Below are 14,129 nucleotides of genomic sequence, written 5' to 3' on the forward strand. Positions count from 1 at the left end.
TGATTCAGAACAGGAGTGTTCAGGGAGAAGAGCACTCTGTGTGCTGAGAGACTTTGACAGGGGAATTAACTTGGGAGTGCTCGATATCTCTATGGTAGGTTTGTTGACAGTCCAAGTTAAAAGACACCCAGTGAAATAGTTAAGCAAATCCAGAAAAAAATGATACACTTTATTGTGTTCCACTTGAGTTGTGAATACATTTATGCAAATTCTTTTTTAGCTGGCTTCTGCAAGAATATCTAAAACCATGCAATTTATTTAAACAAGGTCTGATGGAATTAACTAACTCCGTTTTCAGTTGTGACAGAAATCAGTGGAAGACACAGAAAGAGAATCACCCTGCACAAGCAACCCGGGCTTTATTTGTAAAATGACTCTTCCATCTGAAAGCCTGTGAAGGCGATTTCACCACAGCAAAACAGCTGCCCACCCAAATATGCAGTCACAATGAGCCACAGAGCGTTGTTGTAAGTTATCTTTACTTCACAGTCTTGAGCAAATCAAAAGTCAGCCTTGCATTCAGAAGACCCACTTCACATCCATAAGGTATCGATAGAACTTCCCCAAAATACAATTCTTTAAATAATCATTTCTTTACATCACTGCAGTTTAAATAGCAATTCTAGAAAAAAGTCAGTGCATTAGATGGGAAGGGGGCGTGCACACGCATTAACATCACTTGTCAGCTAGAAAGCATTTGAAAATTCAAACTAAGGACTCCAGAAATGGACTATTGTGTATCTGGGGCATCACACATCTAGTATCTCAGCAAGCTTCATTAGTACAGGGTGTTTTTTGAGCTCCTGCAGGAAACACCTTTCCCACTATTCAAAAAAGCACACAAACTAAATTTGATTCCTGCAGAAACTCAAGATTCTCATCCACTTGGCTGTCACTCAATTTTGCAGCATAGTGCGGTAACTGCAATAAATGCAAATAGGGACATTTTAAAGACTAAACAAGTTTGCACTTCCACCCCCTGGCATAAATCACAAGGTCAGGAATGTTATTCAAAACGAAACAGACAGCTAAGTCAGGGGAGCACAAATCAAGCACTGCAGAGGCATGCAGTTAAGCCATCCTACTTTGCCATAATTTTGGCCACAGATACTACCTGTGTTTTTCCTTGGGACGTCTCTGCAGCAACGACAACAGGAAGCAGTTGGCACCCCTTGCTAAGTGGAACAGTGTCACAATGTGCACAAAGCTGGAGTTAACTAGGGTGGTCTCAAACACTGCCGGATACCCAGGATCAAAGCAATTGTGAACAGATGCCCCAGGTTTTCTGCATGGGCTCAGTTAGTTAGCATTTGAGAGAGCCATGATTTGAAGCACTTCCTCTGCGTCACAGTTTACAGGGAAAGAGGGAAGATTTTTGTACAAATCAGATTCTGATTTTATTCTGGTAAGTCACAAGTGATGCTAATGAAACAGATTTCTGGTAACACATGCATGCTGGGTCATACAGCTCTGTCAGTATATACCAAATTCCAAATATTCCTGTAAATGGGTTTCTGAGATCTTTGGGAGTCTGCTATGCTCCGTGCATCAAAGGGCTACTGCTATTCAAAACCAATTGCTAATATTCTGCCTCAGAAAGGAAACCGAAGATGGAGAAAACTCCAAGAGGCTTTTCTTATTTCCCCATCTGTCAGTTTAGACATCATCTAAGTTATCCCCAGTCCAGAAGGTGATCTTTCTCTGCCTCTCTGAGTTGAATTAATGGCTTTTGAGCATAAGCAATCAAAGGGGAAATGCTTTGCCTCAGATTATGACATGCTCAGAATGCTAGGGATAAAAAACAAATAAATAAAATCAAACAAAACTAATTAAATAAATAGATCAAAATACAAGCCATCTTCTTCCCTAGAAATGCTTTCAGCTGCTAAGATGGAATTAGTGTTTAGGTAACTGATCAAACCGCATGGTCAAATAAATTACCAAGTTTACCATAGAGGTATGATGTTTTACTGCCAGAACTTTGCAGCCAATGTTTTGTTGTTGTTGTATGAAAGAAAAGGACCAAGATGCATAAGTGACTCAACAGGAATGTTCAAAATTAAAAGACGATGTGTACATTCCACCATACATGCATCTTGCGGAAGAAATGGAGAAGAGTCCAGTGTCCAAATAGAACCAGATGATCTTGTCAAGAGATCAGTGCACTTCCTTGGTCGCAACAGAGCGGGGGTTCATGCAACTATGGATTGTCTAGTAGATCACAAAGTTGATTTTCTTCCGAAGTGTCACCATGAAAGAGCTGGTCAACACAGTCAGAGTGTCAACACCTATCTAATTCAATAGCTGTTGGTTAAGTTTTCGGTTTAAGTGGTCTTTGTTCAGGAAGGAACATTCTCCAGGACAGTTGAAAGATGGGATGGGAGAGGAAGAACAAAACTCTTTCTCCATTATATCATCAACATGGAGAAAGAACCATACAGAAGAAAACAATATATTTTTAGTTCCATATATGACAATCCAGGAAAATGTTAGATCTCTTTTCTAATGCCGCACGTATCTACCACTGCTGTTTGTGGGAGTTACGTGTACAAGAGGGAGGTTAAATGGTCCTTACCATTGTCATATCCCTAATCAACATTTAGCCAAATGGCAAAAATGAAGCAGTGTATGGTGGCTGTTTACTGGGTTTTCTTGTCTTCTGGAGGAAAGTAAGGAGGAGGAGGAGGCTGGTCCTAAAATGAGAGAGAGGGAGAGAGATTGTGTGAATTAACTTCAGTTCATTACCTCATAAACAATGCCAACCGCGAAGGAGCAATCCAATTTACTACTTCAGAGCACTCAAATATGTAAATCAAGGTTGGTGAACCTGTGGTCTGAGGGCTGTATGTGGCCAAATTTTATTAGGATGCAGGGGGTGGAGCTGAAACAGACTGCACAAAAGGAGGAAGAGCAGGGAGCCCCTGTAAGCCCTCTGGCAACAGCAATCTGTCTCTCCCCTGGTACTCGCTTTTGGCTGTAGCTCCATTCACCACTGGCACATGCCCCCCCCCCCGAAGTTTCCCAGCCCTGAGGTAAATAAATATTGTTAAGCTTGTGAACTCCAAAACAACCTCTGCTCTACAATAAATTCACTAAGGAGTGCTATGAAGACTGCATGAAGAGTACTATTCAAGTGATTAACGAGTTATGAGAATATATGAAACATCTTCTTGAATTTACACGGACATTTCTTGTATAGAACTAAAGAACCTTTGCCAACCTAGCACCTTCCAGGTGGTGCTGGACTACTGTATCAGCCCCAGCCAGGATTAATAGTTATTGGTCAAGGGTGATGTGAGTTGCCGTCTAAAACTGCTGGAGGGAACCACATCAGAGGAGGCTGCCCTACAGTGGGAAACAAGTCCTGCTCTTTTTTTGCCACCAGAATCTATTTCACAAAATCCTCAATGCATCCCTTGCCCTCTCCTGCTCTTTGACTGCTGCACCCACATTAATTTGTCTTATTTACCAACAGTACAATATGGCTGGAAGAGATGACGAGAGCAAGATGGAATACTATGTGCCCAATCTTCCCTTCCTTTCTAAGACTGCAATGACATGCAGGGCAAGGTGCAAAGCATACCATTGGCATGTAGACGTTGTGTGGGTTGCCTGGGTTGTAATAAGCACTTGCAGCAGCTTCTGCAGCCTTGGCTTCAGCTGGAAGAAAATCATCATGGTTAGGTAGGATCAGCACCCGCAATTGCAGCATCTCAGGTGAGGCTCCCTGCCTACTGACATCAGTCAGGCACCTTCACTTCCTCTTTTCAGTGCCTGATAAATACATTTTTTGTTTAGATAAGCGTAGCCATCTATATAGAATGCTGGTGCTTGTTTAATCTGTTTTTAGTTTGCCATTCATTGTTTTTTATTTGTTGATGTTTTAAATATTTGTTTTTAACTGCTCTAACTTATCATCTTATTGTTTGGTTCTTTTTGTAAACTGCTTTTTTTTTGTAAATTACCGATCGCCAAGCATCAAACTCAGACCCACTGTAGGAATCTGCTGAAAGATCAGTGATTGTATAACAGCAGTTCTGTCCTAAGAGCCAAACAAGAAATCTGCGACAGATTCCAGTTTGGAAAGTTGAATCATTGCCAAACAGCTGCAAAGTGGCAGAAGGAGGGTGCAATTTGAAGTAGAGGAGTGGCAGGCCAGAAGTGCAGTGCTAAATTCTTCCCCCAACAACCTTGTTTCCCAGCCTGGATTCTGAAGCATTTGTCAGGAATGGAAGTGTTGGTGGAGGAGGAGGGAGAAAGGGGGATTACAGGGATGAACACAGTGGGAAAGAAAAGGTTTAAGTAACTGCCTCCCACCTGTCACTGTAAACTAAGCGCTCTCTGCCATTTTGCAACTCTTCAGTGGTGACACAGATCTGCATCTATTTCAGCCCTCAGAAATTCCTACAAAACCTTCTCTCTGTGTGTGTAGTTCTTGTTTAATCTGTATTACACAGTGACACCAAATAAGCAAAGCTAGTGCTGTTATTATAGCCATGTTATTCTATGTTGTTGCTATGGTAAACAAAGTTCAACCCTTGCCTGACTTGTCTGATGGAGCAGCTGCTGTGTTTTTATCCCTTTCCTGATGACCCAAAATGTAGACGAAAACCTCTATTTTCCCTTATTGCATTAATTGCATTTGCAAAGTTGGCAGCGAGGAAACAATCATTTCTTTGTAAACAGATTGTGCTAGCTCTGGAGTTAGAACATGATGTTTAATATGAAACCTCAACTGTACCATTTTTAGAAAGATGCCCTTTAAAGTTTTGCTCTCCAAAACACAACCCCCCTCCCTTTTAGGAAGTTTGCAAGGAGAAGCTAAATAAACATTATTCAGGCTGCTTTAAAGTCTAGTGAATCCTGCTGAATCCAGGCTTGAAGGCCCTTTACAGATATGTCACTGTTCAGAGGATATGTGATGCAGCCATCCTGGCACCTCTCTTACCTGCTGGAGTCGAAGGAAGGTCTGGACCACTGACGGGTGGTTCCATGGGCCCTGGATAGGGAGGGGGCGGAAGCTGCATGTATCCCATGGCTTCATCCATTGGGGGACCAGGATACAATTCTGCTCCAAGGAAGAATAAAGTGTTTGCAGAGAGAGTTTTGTAATGCATCACTAAACCATATACCTTCTGGCTGATACAATATATTTTAAAACAATGTCTATATTATTAAAAACAGGGAATCTTAGAGGAAGAGCATGTCAGATTCAACCCTGTCACCAGCAAACCATTTTTCTGTATTGTGCCTGGCAAGTTATGGCAGATAAAATGCCAAGTTCAAAGTTACTTCACAGCATGATTACTACCTTATGCCATGCTAACTACCTCATGGCATCTGAAGACACTCATCATTATGGAAAGTCCTAGGAATAGGCTGAGTTTTCTGTGGGAACTCTGTAGTTATTAAAAGTAAGTGCTTTCAAGCAAAACAAAAGTGGCCCACATTTAACAAGGGAGTAGCCAGAAATCAAGACAAAGCAAATGAGCTCTATTCTTTTCTCTCATTTTCAATTTTTAAATAATAATAATAATTTAACTAGATTTTCCCTCTCCCACTTTCAATACTCACCCGGAGGTGGTGGAGGATATGGATACCCCGAGGGAGTAGGGTATATCCCATTGGCAGCAAGTGGTGGGAAGGTATAGCCCCCATTCGGCATGTATGAGTAACCATAGGCTCCATTGGGGACCTCACCCCTTGAGGCTGCAAAACAAAGGAAAGGAAATTATGATCAGTGTCCGTTTTAAAAACACTTCAGCCAAAAACACTATAGGGACACCAACTTCAACAAATTTGAAACACCCTACTATAATGTCAAAAAATCTGCAGTGGGTGAGAGGAATAAATTAAACGGCTTGCCATATCTTACAACACCACCATGAAATCTTAATGAGTTCGGAGCACGTGCTGTACAAAGATCTTAGTTGGCATGAGGAGTCTGGTGCAGTATGAAAAGAGAAAATATTCAGCAATGTAAATTGTCTGGCCTGATGCCTAGTGTTCATGCACCCCTCAGGTGGGGATGGAGGGAAAGATGACAAGAAGAAATGCTTTACTGAGCAAATAAGCCAAGGAAGGAGACCCAGCTCCCATAACTATCAGCCATTTGGAAGAATTGGGAAGCAGCAGGAGCGGCTGACTGAAAAAGATGTTGAGGAAAAAGGCAGCAATGCATATTAGGGAGTTGGAAGGACTTTGGACTGTCCTTTGATAATCAGCGTATATAAGGAACAACAGGTCATAATGGCAATGAGCTAGGGTGGTGGAGAGAAATTCTGTTTGAAGGGCTAGGTCAGGTGTGAAAGCATCTATTGTGCCTGCCTAGTGCCACACATAATAGAGTGTCTCTGAGATGCTGAATACCAAGAGTGACTTTGTTTTTTGCAAATAGGGTCAATGAATAGCTGCAACTTTGTTGTTGTTTAGTCGTGTCTGACTCTTTGTGACCCCATGGACCAGAGCACGCCAGGCACTCCTGTCTTCCACTGCCTCCCGCAGTTTGGTCAAACTCATGTTGGTAGCTTCGAGAACACTATCCAACCATCTCGTCCTCTATTTCACTATGGCTTTCACTTTACTGATTCTGTAGCTACAATAGCTGTTATTTTCTATCCTAGTAGGAGGAGCTTTCAAAGCAAGCTATTCAATCGAAGTACTGTCAAAGTTCAATTTTACCCCAAACCCTTAGAATTTCTCAAATAACTTAAATCACTCAGCTATATTTTCTCTCTCTCTGCCTTTCTCTCCAACACACACACACACACACACACACACACACACACACACTCCTTCTTTTCAGCAAAATATATTCAGACTTTATTTAGCGGAACTGGCTTCTTTTACCAAAAACCAGTGAGTACCTTGAGATGCTACTTGCAGCATACGTTGTCCAAATTCAATGGCACCTCCTGCGGAGAACGTCATTTTGAAAGCTGTGGATCCTTCCCAACCTCCTAGGGAAAAGGGAAAATAAACTGTAAGAATGGAATGGGAGTATCTGTTATCAGGCTGTTCTATAAAGCAAGTGTTATTCAATATCCAAACATGAAGATTTGTTTCTCTTTAATTTGCCTTGAGACAAAGTAATGCACTTCTCTGATGTGAAGAGTTGATATTCTTTTGTATATGAAAGAATGGCTTGTAATATTTGTTTTTATCAAGCTGGAAATTTGCTGGTAATAAAAATGGTTTAAAAGCAAAAACCACCCATCTCTGATTTATGTAATTTAACATAAAAGTAGAGTTGCAATTTTCTGGATGCAAAACGTAACTTGGCTTTTATCTTATCTTAGGTCCTTAAGACGGTTGCAAGCTGAGTGGAGTCAAAAGACTGAAAGGTACATGAATTTGAAACACATCCCTTAGAATGTGGTTAAAGGACAACAAAGGACAACAAAATTCTGTCTGCCAACCTTAAATATCAACAAGATTAGATTTATTCTGAGTCAGCAAGGGAAAATTCAATTTGCTAAAAAGACTCTACAACTCCCCTCACTAGCTAGCCACAGATCAGTCTGGAATTATAATCATTTGACAAGAAATTAAATGGGAAGTATATCATAAGGCTCACAAAAGATCCTTGTTTAAAGAAATAAAATTAATGATAAGAGAACTTCCCATTTTAGAAACAGAGTATATCATCCAGGCCACTGCTGACAATACACTACATGTGACTAAGTGTCTATTAAACTTGAGACACAAGTATGTGTGGAGGCAATATATTCATAAAAGGGAACGGTTCTGGGGAAGTGTCTTTAGAATTGCCGCCTTTTAATACATTGTAAGAATGACAGAGGTCAGAGTGGGATGGAAGATTGCTAATCTAACTTTTGGCAAAAGCCTCTCTCATGCTGTACAGAAGCAAATGCTGCTCAAGTGCTTTTTAGTGAATTAAGTTTGAGGTTTGAAATGAAGAAATAGAGTTACACAGACAAAAGAGATAAGGCTACAGCCAAGATAAAGTTATAGCTCAATTGCCTTTCTTAAATCCTCTGGGACCTGGACTGCTGTTCATTGTGAGCCATTTAAGGATGCTAAATAGATAAAATAATTTGGCTGATTTAGTTTTATTATCTGCAAAGTGGAGCATGAGCTCATTTTTTCCTGTGACATCCTGCTTCATTAGAAGTACAAAGGTAGAGAAGGAATGGGACAAAATTTTCCTTACAGTTTTGTTACCAAAAAAGAGTTTTGACACACTGAATTTTGAACTTTTCCGACGTACCTAGTTGACCTCAACTGCTTGCAAGTAAAGTTAGAAACCATTTCTGCAAAAGGTAATCCCAACTCTCTCTAAGGACCTAACTGGACAGATTAAAATAATCAATACTGCAGTTCTGGCATGTACTTCTGTTGCTGTTGTTGTTTAGTTGTTTAGTCGTGTCCGACTCTTCGTGACCCCATGGACCAGAGCACGCCAGTTAGTTCTGCCTTCCACTGCCTCCCGCAGTTTGGTCAAACGGCATGTACTTCTAGAAATGCAATATTTGGTTTTTCATAAAACTAATATTTTTGGCAAGAACTAGGATAAAGAATGACGAGAACAGGACAGGAAGAAATGTGTGGGTTCAGTGAATTCTTTACAGCAAGTTCTGAAGGCCGAAGGGAGGGGGTGCTCCCATACAATTATCCACTCTCTTAACACTGCAACTTTGGGTCCTCCAATAAAATGCACTGGGCTAACAGAAGGTTCAGGAAGCACGCATATTCAGTATCTTTTGACACAAAGCATGACTACTCTTAAGGATTTTACTAGCAGAAGATACTGTAGTGGCTCCCCAAGCGCACAAAGTTTTTAAAACAGATTTAGAAAAATCCATAGCTAAAAATATAAACCACCATGTTTAAACTGGTGCAGAATCATCAAATTCTGGAGCATCTGACAGGCCAGTGGTGGAGATGAATGCTGGAATAAAAGCTGTTTCATCAGATCCAGCACTGCAATTCTTACGCTCTTAAGAGAAGTTTGTTGCTGGTAATAAAGCTGCCATGTGGTCCATAAGAATCCAAATTCTTTGCTAGTTCTTCACTTTCTAATTCAAGTCAGAAACTGAATGCATCACCAAACACAATGGCTTTGGTATGATACCCACCTCCTGCCTCTGCTTTCACTTCCCCCTTGATGTAATTTGCTCCAAAAACTGGTTGTTTAATCTCACATTCTTTCATCAAATAAAAGGGCATCATGAAAGACTGCATTGCATCTTTTCCTTTAGACACAAAGATAACCTGCAGGCAAAAAGAATACATCTCCTTTAAAAGGTACATTTAGCATCAGAATAAAAAGCCATCTTACTGTTAGAAGCTAAAATCTGAAAAACTAAAGTGGGCTTTCAAAATGAAGACTTTCACAGGTCATGTATTCATTAGAACAATAGCCAAGCCATTCATTCAACTGATACTATTGATGCAGCAATGCATTTCAGAAACACACATAAGCTGCCATTGTTGCTCACCTCTTTCCAGAAACTTTCATAGTAACCCCCCCCCCCCCCGAAGGTTAATGGATTTATTACGTGAACATGCCCTGGAAAAATCCACCTCTCACAGTACTTCCAAGTAACAGGAGCCACTCACCCTCCCCACCCTGGGACCATGTGGAAAAGGGCAAATAAGAAATTGAATTTATTACCATCATCATAACCATCATATCTCCTCCTCTCCATCCAACCCTCCTACTTCTTTGCATCAATATGCTTGGCTTCACAAGTAAAGATATTTCAGATAGCTAGCTGGGATTCAAAATGTCAATTCATCATGGAGCTTCAGAGGAAAACAAGCACTGAAGAATCATGTGGTCTGTTTCTATATTCTTCACTCTTCATATTAGAATTTTACATACCAAATACATGTTTGCCAACTTACTCGATATGGGGTCATGAAGACACTGCCTTTCTTGGTCCCTTTGAATGCATCTGGCATGTGTTCCATATCATGGAATGTCATTTCAATGTGATCGTAGGTCATCAAGATGCTATACACACACAAAAAGAGGTGTTTGGTACACGGATTCACTCTTTAGTAATGATTTCTCTATAGGTTAGATAACGTGGGGTTTGACAAATTTCAGATCATCACCCAGCCTCATTCACCAAGTGAAACCCATATGCAATGTGTCCATGTTACTAAACACATGTACAAACATGCTGATTGTCTGTTGGGTTGAACAAAAAGAAATAGGAGAGTGAACACAAAACTGACATAAAATTTAATTAGCACAAGAGGCATAGCAACAGCAAAGCTGGTATCTTTGACTCATATTCAGCTGTTCAGATTGAACACAGGAGGGCTAAATGTGCACAGGAGCCCTCATTGGTACATGTACTGGCCCCACAGCCAATGTACTCAGCACATTGGATGTACCCCCCCTTCCACCCCAAAAATAATCATATGAAGGGGGTATCTAACCATGTTCAGCTGAATGTGGTTAAGAGCTTCCACACAATCAGGAATCCTGTACAATCAGGATTCCTGATCTCACAGAGGCTTCTAACTGCAGTCAGCTGAACAAACAAATGCCCACTTCAAACCTTTACACTAAAAAGTTGGGGGGGGTGCACCTGGCATGCAGAGAATGTGGGAGGCAGAGTCAGCACACATCCATTATTCTATACATATTTAGCACTCCGGTGATCAGGCTGAACTCCTGAACAGGGCCATGACACTGCCATAACTATTCAACTTGCAATGGCAACTTTTGTTCACTCCATATTTTACATGTCCCAACAGGCAATATCTTATCAAGAAGGGCCTACATACAGTGTGGGAATTCCACACGGCTTTTTGTGGTGGTGGTGATTTTATGAGCCATTTCAGTGTACAGTGGTACCAAGGGTTACATATGCTTCAGGTTACATATGCTTCAGGTTACATACGCTTCAGGTTACAGACTCCGCTAACCCAGAAGTAGTACCTCGGGTTAAGAACTTTGCTTCAGGATGAGAACAGAAATTGTGCTCCGGCGACACGGCAGCAGCAGGAGGCCCCATTAGCTAAAGTGGTGCTTCAGGTTAAGAACAGTTTCAGGTTAAGAATAGACCTCCAGAACGAATTAAGTACTTAACCCAAGGTACCACTGTATCCAGTTTATGCAATATGAACACAAAGATCACTTCAAGTCCCACCAGACCCCTACTCATCTACATGACTGTTAGGAAACACTGTGACTATATAGTTTGAAAGAGGGGAGGTACTGTCATTAGCATTGTCTAACATTGTAGGAACCTGTGAAACTGATGATGGTGTATAAACTGCTCTGCAATGTTCAGTTAATAAATCATATAATAGGGCTCTATGCAGGTGAATTTTCACCATCTCATTTCTGCTCTTCCAAATATGCTCCTGTTCCATCCCTCCATTGTCTTTGGCCACCACCATCTGCAGCACATTTATATACCCTACAACAAACTCTGCCAACTGTTTCAGGAAGAAAAACATACACAGAGGAAATTGTTGATATACCCATGTGTGTGTGCTGCCATCTCCAGGATGCAGTGCTGCTTTTCATCCATATTTGTGCTGTGCCAGGCAGTTGCTGCCCCACAGCATTTTGCTACAAATACAGGGAGCAGCAGGAGGTGGAAGGAAAATAATAGTGAGGAGAGGATAGTGGAAAACACCTCCTTGAAAATGTATTTGCAATACTGTACAGTACAAAGATGGCATCTGTAAGCCTTCCAGTTGCTAGTTTCACTTGTAGCTGTAATCCCTTTATACTATGACTTAATCATTTAAACCTCGGGGTTTCTAAAGAATAGATTCACTCCTACAGCAGAAGTGTATGAAGCACCAAATGTGATTACTCCTTCTGCAGTATTCCCATTACATAAACTGGTACTAGCAAGAGGCAACAGCAACCTTGGAATTTAATTTCCTACTGTGGAAGATTAGAGCTCAGCATTAATTACTTCCACGTCTGGAGAAGATGAGCAAAGGCTGTGAAATCTTATCTACAGACATGACAAAGTTGTGAAATCCGATATGAGGAGTAACCAAGACACTTAATTACAAAAGGGCAGAACAAAAAACATGAGAGTGGTAGAGGGTAGCTCCTTCTGCCAGATGCCCATGAACTCACAGGTAATGTCAACTTTCTAAACAACCAAATATTATGAAACTGCATATTCTCGTGTTCCTGCCCTCCAGCATCCTGGATCTACTACCTGGCTGTGGATACCAACTACTCATTGGTCCCATTTGCACTATGCATTTAAAGCACTACATCACTTTAAAAAGTCCTGACTTCCTCCAAAAAATCCTGGGAACTGTAATTTGTTAAGCTGCTGAAAGTTGTTAGGAGACCTTTATTCCTCTCACACAGCTACAATTATCAGAGTGGTTTAGCAATCAATCCCAATTAGAAGGGAACCTGAATCTTAGAGAAAAACAACTGCAAACCCTCAACTGCGAAACCTCAGAAGGAACATTAATAAACTTGTGAAAATAGAGGGGGGAAAGTGTTGTCTCTTCTTCCTTCAAAATGCTAAAGGCTCAGGACAGCGAGATTAAGTTGTGGCGTGTTCAAAATAGACAAGAGGAAATATTATTTCACATAACGCATGGTTCATTGACAGCAAGGGTGAGGATGCTACGGCCCTCCCAACGTTGACAAGACTCCTAATTCCCAGCAATCCCAGTCTGGGAGAATGTAAGTTGAAGTCCAAAAGAATTTCTAGAGGTTCTCTTACCCCAGCTTACAGAAAGAGTCACCACAAATCACTGGGAGCAAAAATGCTTTCAAAACACCATCCTAGACTCCATTGATTTATAGATTTGTGTCAAGGGTGGAAGCTCAGTACTCAGGCACTTTAGCAGACCTCCAACTAGCAGGTATGCTTTGGAGCAGAGGCAAAACACATCGGGTTAGCGAGCTTCCCAAGGACCCCTCGCTGCCCTAGTTTTTGTATTAGTCCTCCCCCCACCCCACCCCACTCGTCCAAAGGGTTGGGGAAACAGTTGCAAACTTCTTCCTTTAATGCAGAGAGCAGCAGTAAAGGTGCCGATGGCCGAATCCCCCAACAGGATTCAGGGTTCAGGATCCAGAGAAAGGAAGAAAAGACGGACGGGCCGAGCGAAATGGGAAGGTAAACATTTGCTGCCCCGCCCCTGGGTGGGGCGACCCCCATCAGACGCAGCGCTATACACGGCATATATATATACATACATACATATATATATATACATACATATACAGTGGTACCTCAGGTTAAGTACTTAATTCGTTCCGGAGGTCCGTTCTTAACCTGAAACTGTTCTTAACCTGAAGCACCACTTTAGCTAATGGGGCCTCCTGCTGCTGCCGCGCCGCCGGAGCACGATTTCTGTTCTCATCTTGAAGCAAAGTTCTTAACCCGAGGTAATATTTCTGGGTTAGCGGAGTCTGTAACCTGAAGCGTCTGTAACCTGAAGCGTCTGTAACCCGAGGTACCACGGTACACACACACATATATATATACACACACAACGTAGTAAGGGAACAGAAGCGGCCAAGTGCCGTCCACACAGCCGCCGCACCCGCTCACCTTTCGCTGTTATTGACAATGACGCCGCCCCCCTCGGAATGGTTCCTGTTCAGCGCCATGGCCGCCAAGCAGCTGAGGGACCCCCTGATGCACACGCTCCCGCCGGCCTCCGCAGAACGATGTTGTGAAGAAAGCGCTGCGCAGGCTCTGCTCACGGCTTCCGGCGTAGCCGTGCTCCGGGCAAAGCAGAGACCGGAAGAGGGCGGGAGGAAATGGAGCATGATGGGAAATGTAGTTCGGCGCTGGACTGTCTGAGAACGGCTGCTGCTGCTGCTGCCGCTGCTGCCGCCCATAGCTGGCAACCTTCCCTTTTTTTTGCGGGAATCCCCTTATTTCAGCGCCGTTTCCCGCTGCTATCCCAGATTGTTAGATATCCCATAGACTGTCTCCGGGACAGGTGAGGCTGCTGATCCCTTATTTTCAACTCCGAAAGTTGACAGCTATGCTGCTGATCCCTTATTTTCAAATCTGAAAGTTGACAACTATGCTGCCGCCGCCGTTTGTAGAATAAAAATTAAAACAAAAACTTTAATATGCAAAAAAAGAGAGAGAGAAGGCATGTACTTTTGTAAACCAACAAAATCTTTAATTTTTTTATTATTA

The 14,129-nt window shown here is 42.0% G+C and overlaps 1 protein-coding gene across 1 annotated transcript; it reads right to left on the reverse strand.

Moving 5' to 3' along the window:
- Window positions 1–148: 148 nt before the first annotated feature.
- WBP2 (WW domain binding protein 2) lies at window positions 149–13,705 on the reverse strand. The gene is made up of 8 exons (XM_083725729.1): window positions 13,527–13,705; window positions 9,871–9,979; window positions 9,099–9,234; window positions 6,867–6,959; window positions 5,575–5,709; window positions 4,949–5,068; window positions 3,584–3,660; window positions 149–2,693 (listed from the first exon to the last, which is right to left on the reverse strand). Exons 1-8 carry the CDS (start codon window positions 13,583–13,585, stop codon window positions 2,640–2,642), a joined length of 783 nt encoding a protein of 260 aa, XP_083581855.1. The 5' UTR covers window positions 13,586–13,705; the 3' UTR covers window positions 149–2,639.
- Window positions 13,706–14,129: the final 424 nt, after the last annotated feature.

Source organism: Podarcis gaigeae, assembly GCF_964106915.1.
Source record: "Podarcis gaigeae genome assembly, chromosome: 2".
Taxonomy (NCBI): domain Eukaryota; kingdom Metazoa; phylum Chordata; class Lepidosauria; order Squamata; family Lacertidae; genus Podarcis; species Podarcis gaigeae.

Bases quoted from the DNA above. Each gene is read 5' to 3' on its own strand.
- WBP2 (XM_083725729.1), bottom strand. From the start codon at position 13,585: ATGGCGCTGAACAGGAACCATTCCGAGGGGGGCGGCGTCATTGTCAAT. The intron at 5,710-6,866 runs GTACTCACTGGT...TTTGTTTTGCAG, and splicing joins GCTGCAAGTAGCATCTCAAG to CCTCAAGGGGTGAGGTCCCC. The intron at 2,694-3,583 runs GTATGCTTTGCA...CTCTCATTTTAG, and splicing joins ACAACGTCTACATGCCAATG to GACCAGCCTCCTCCTCCTCC.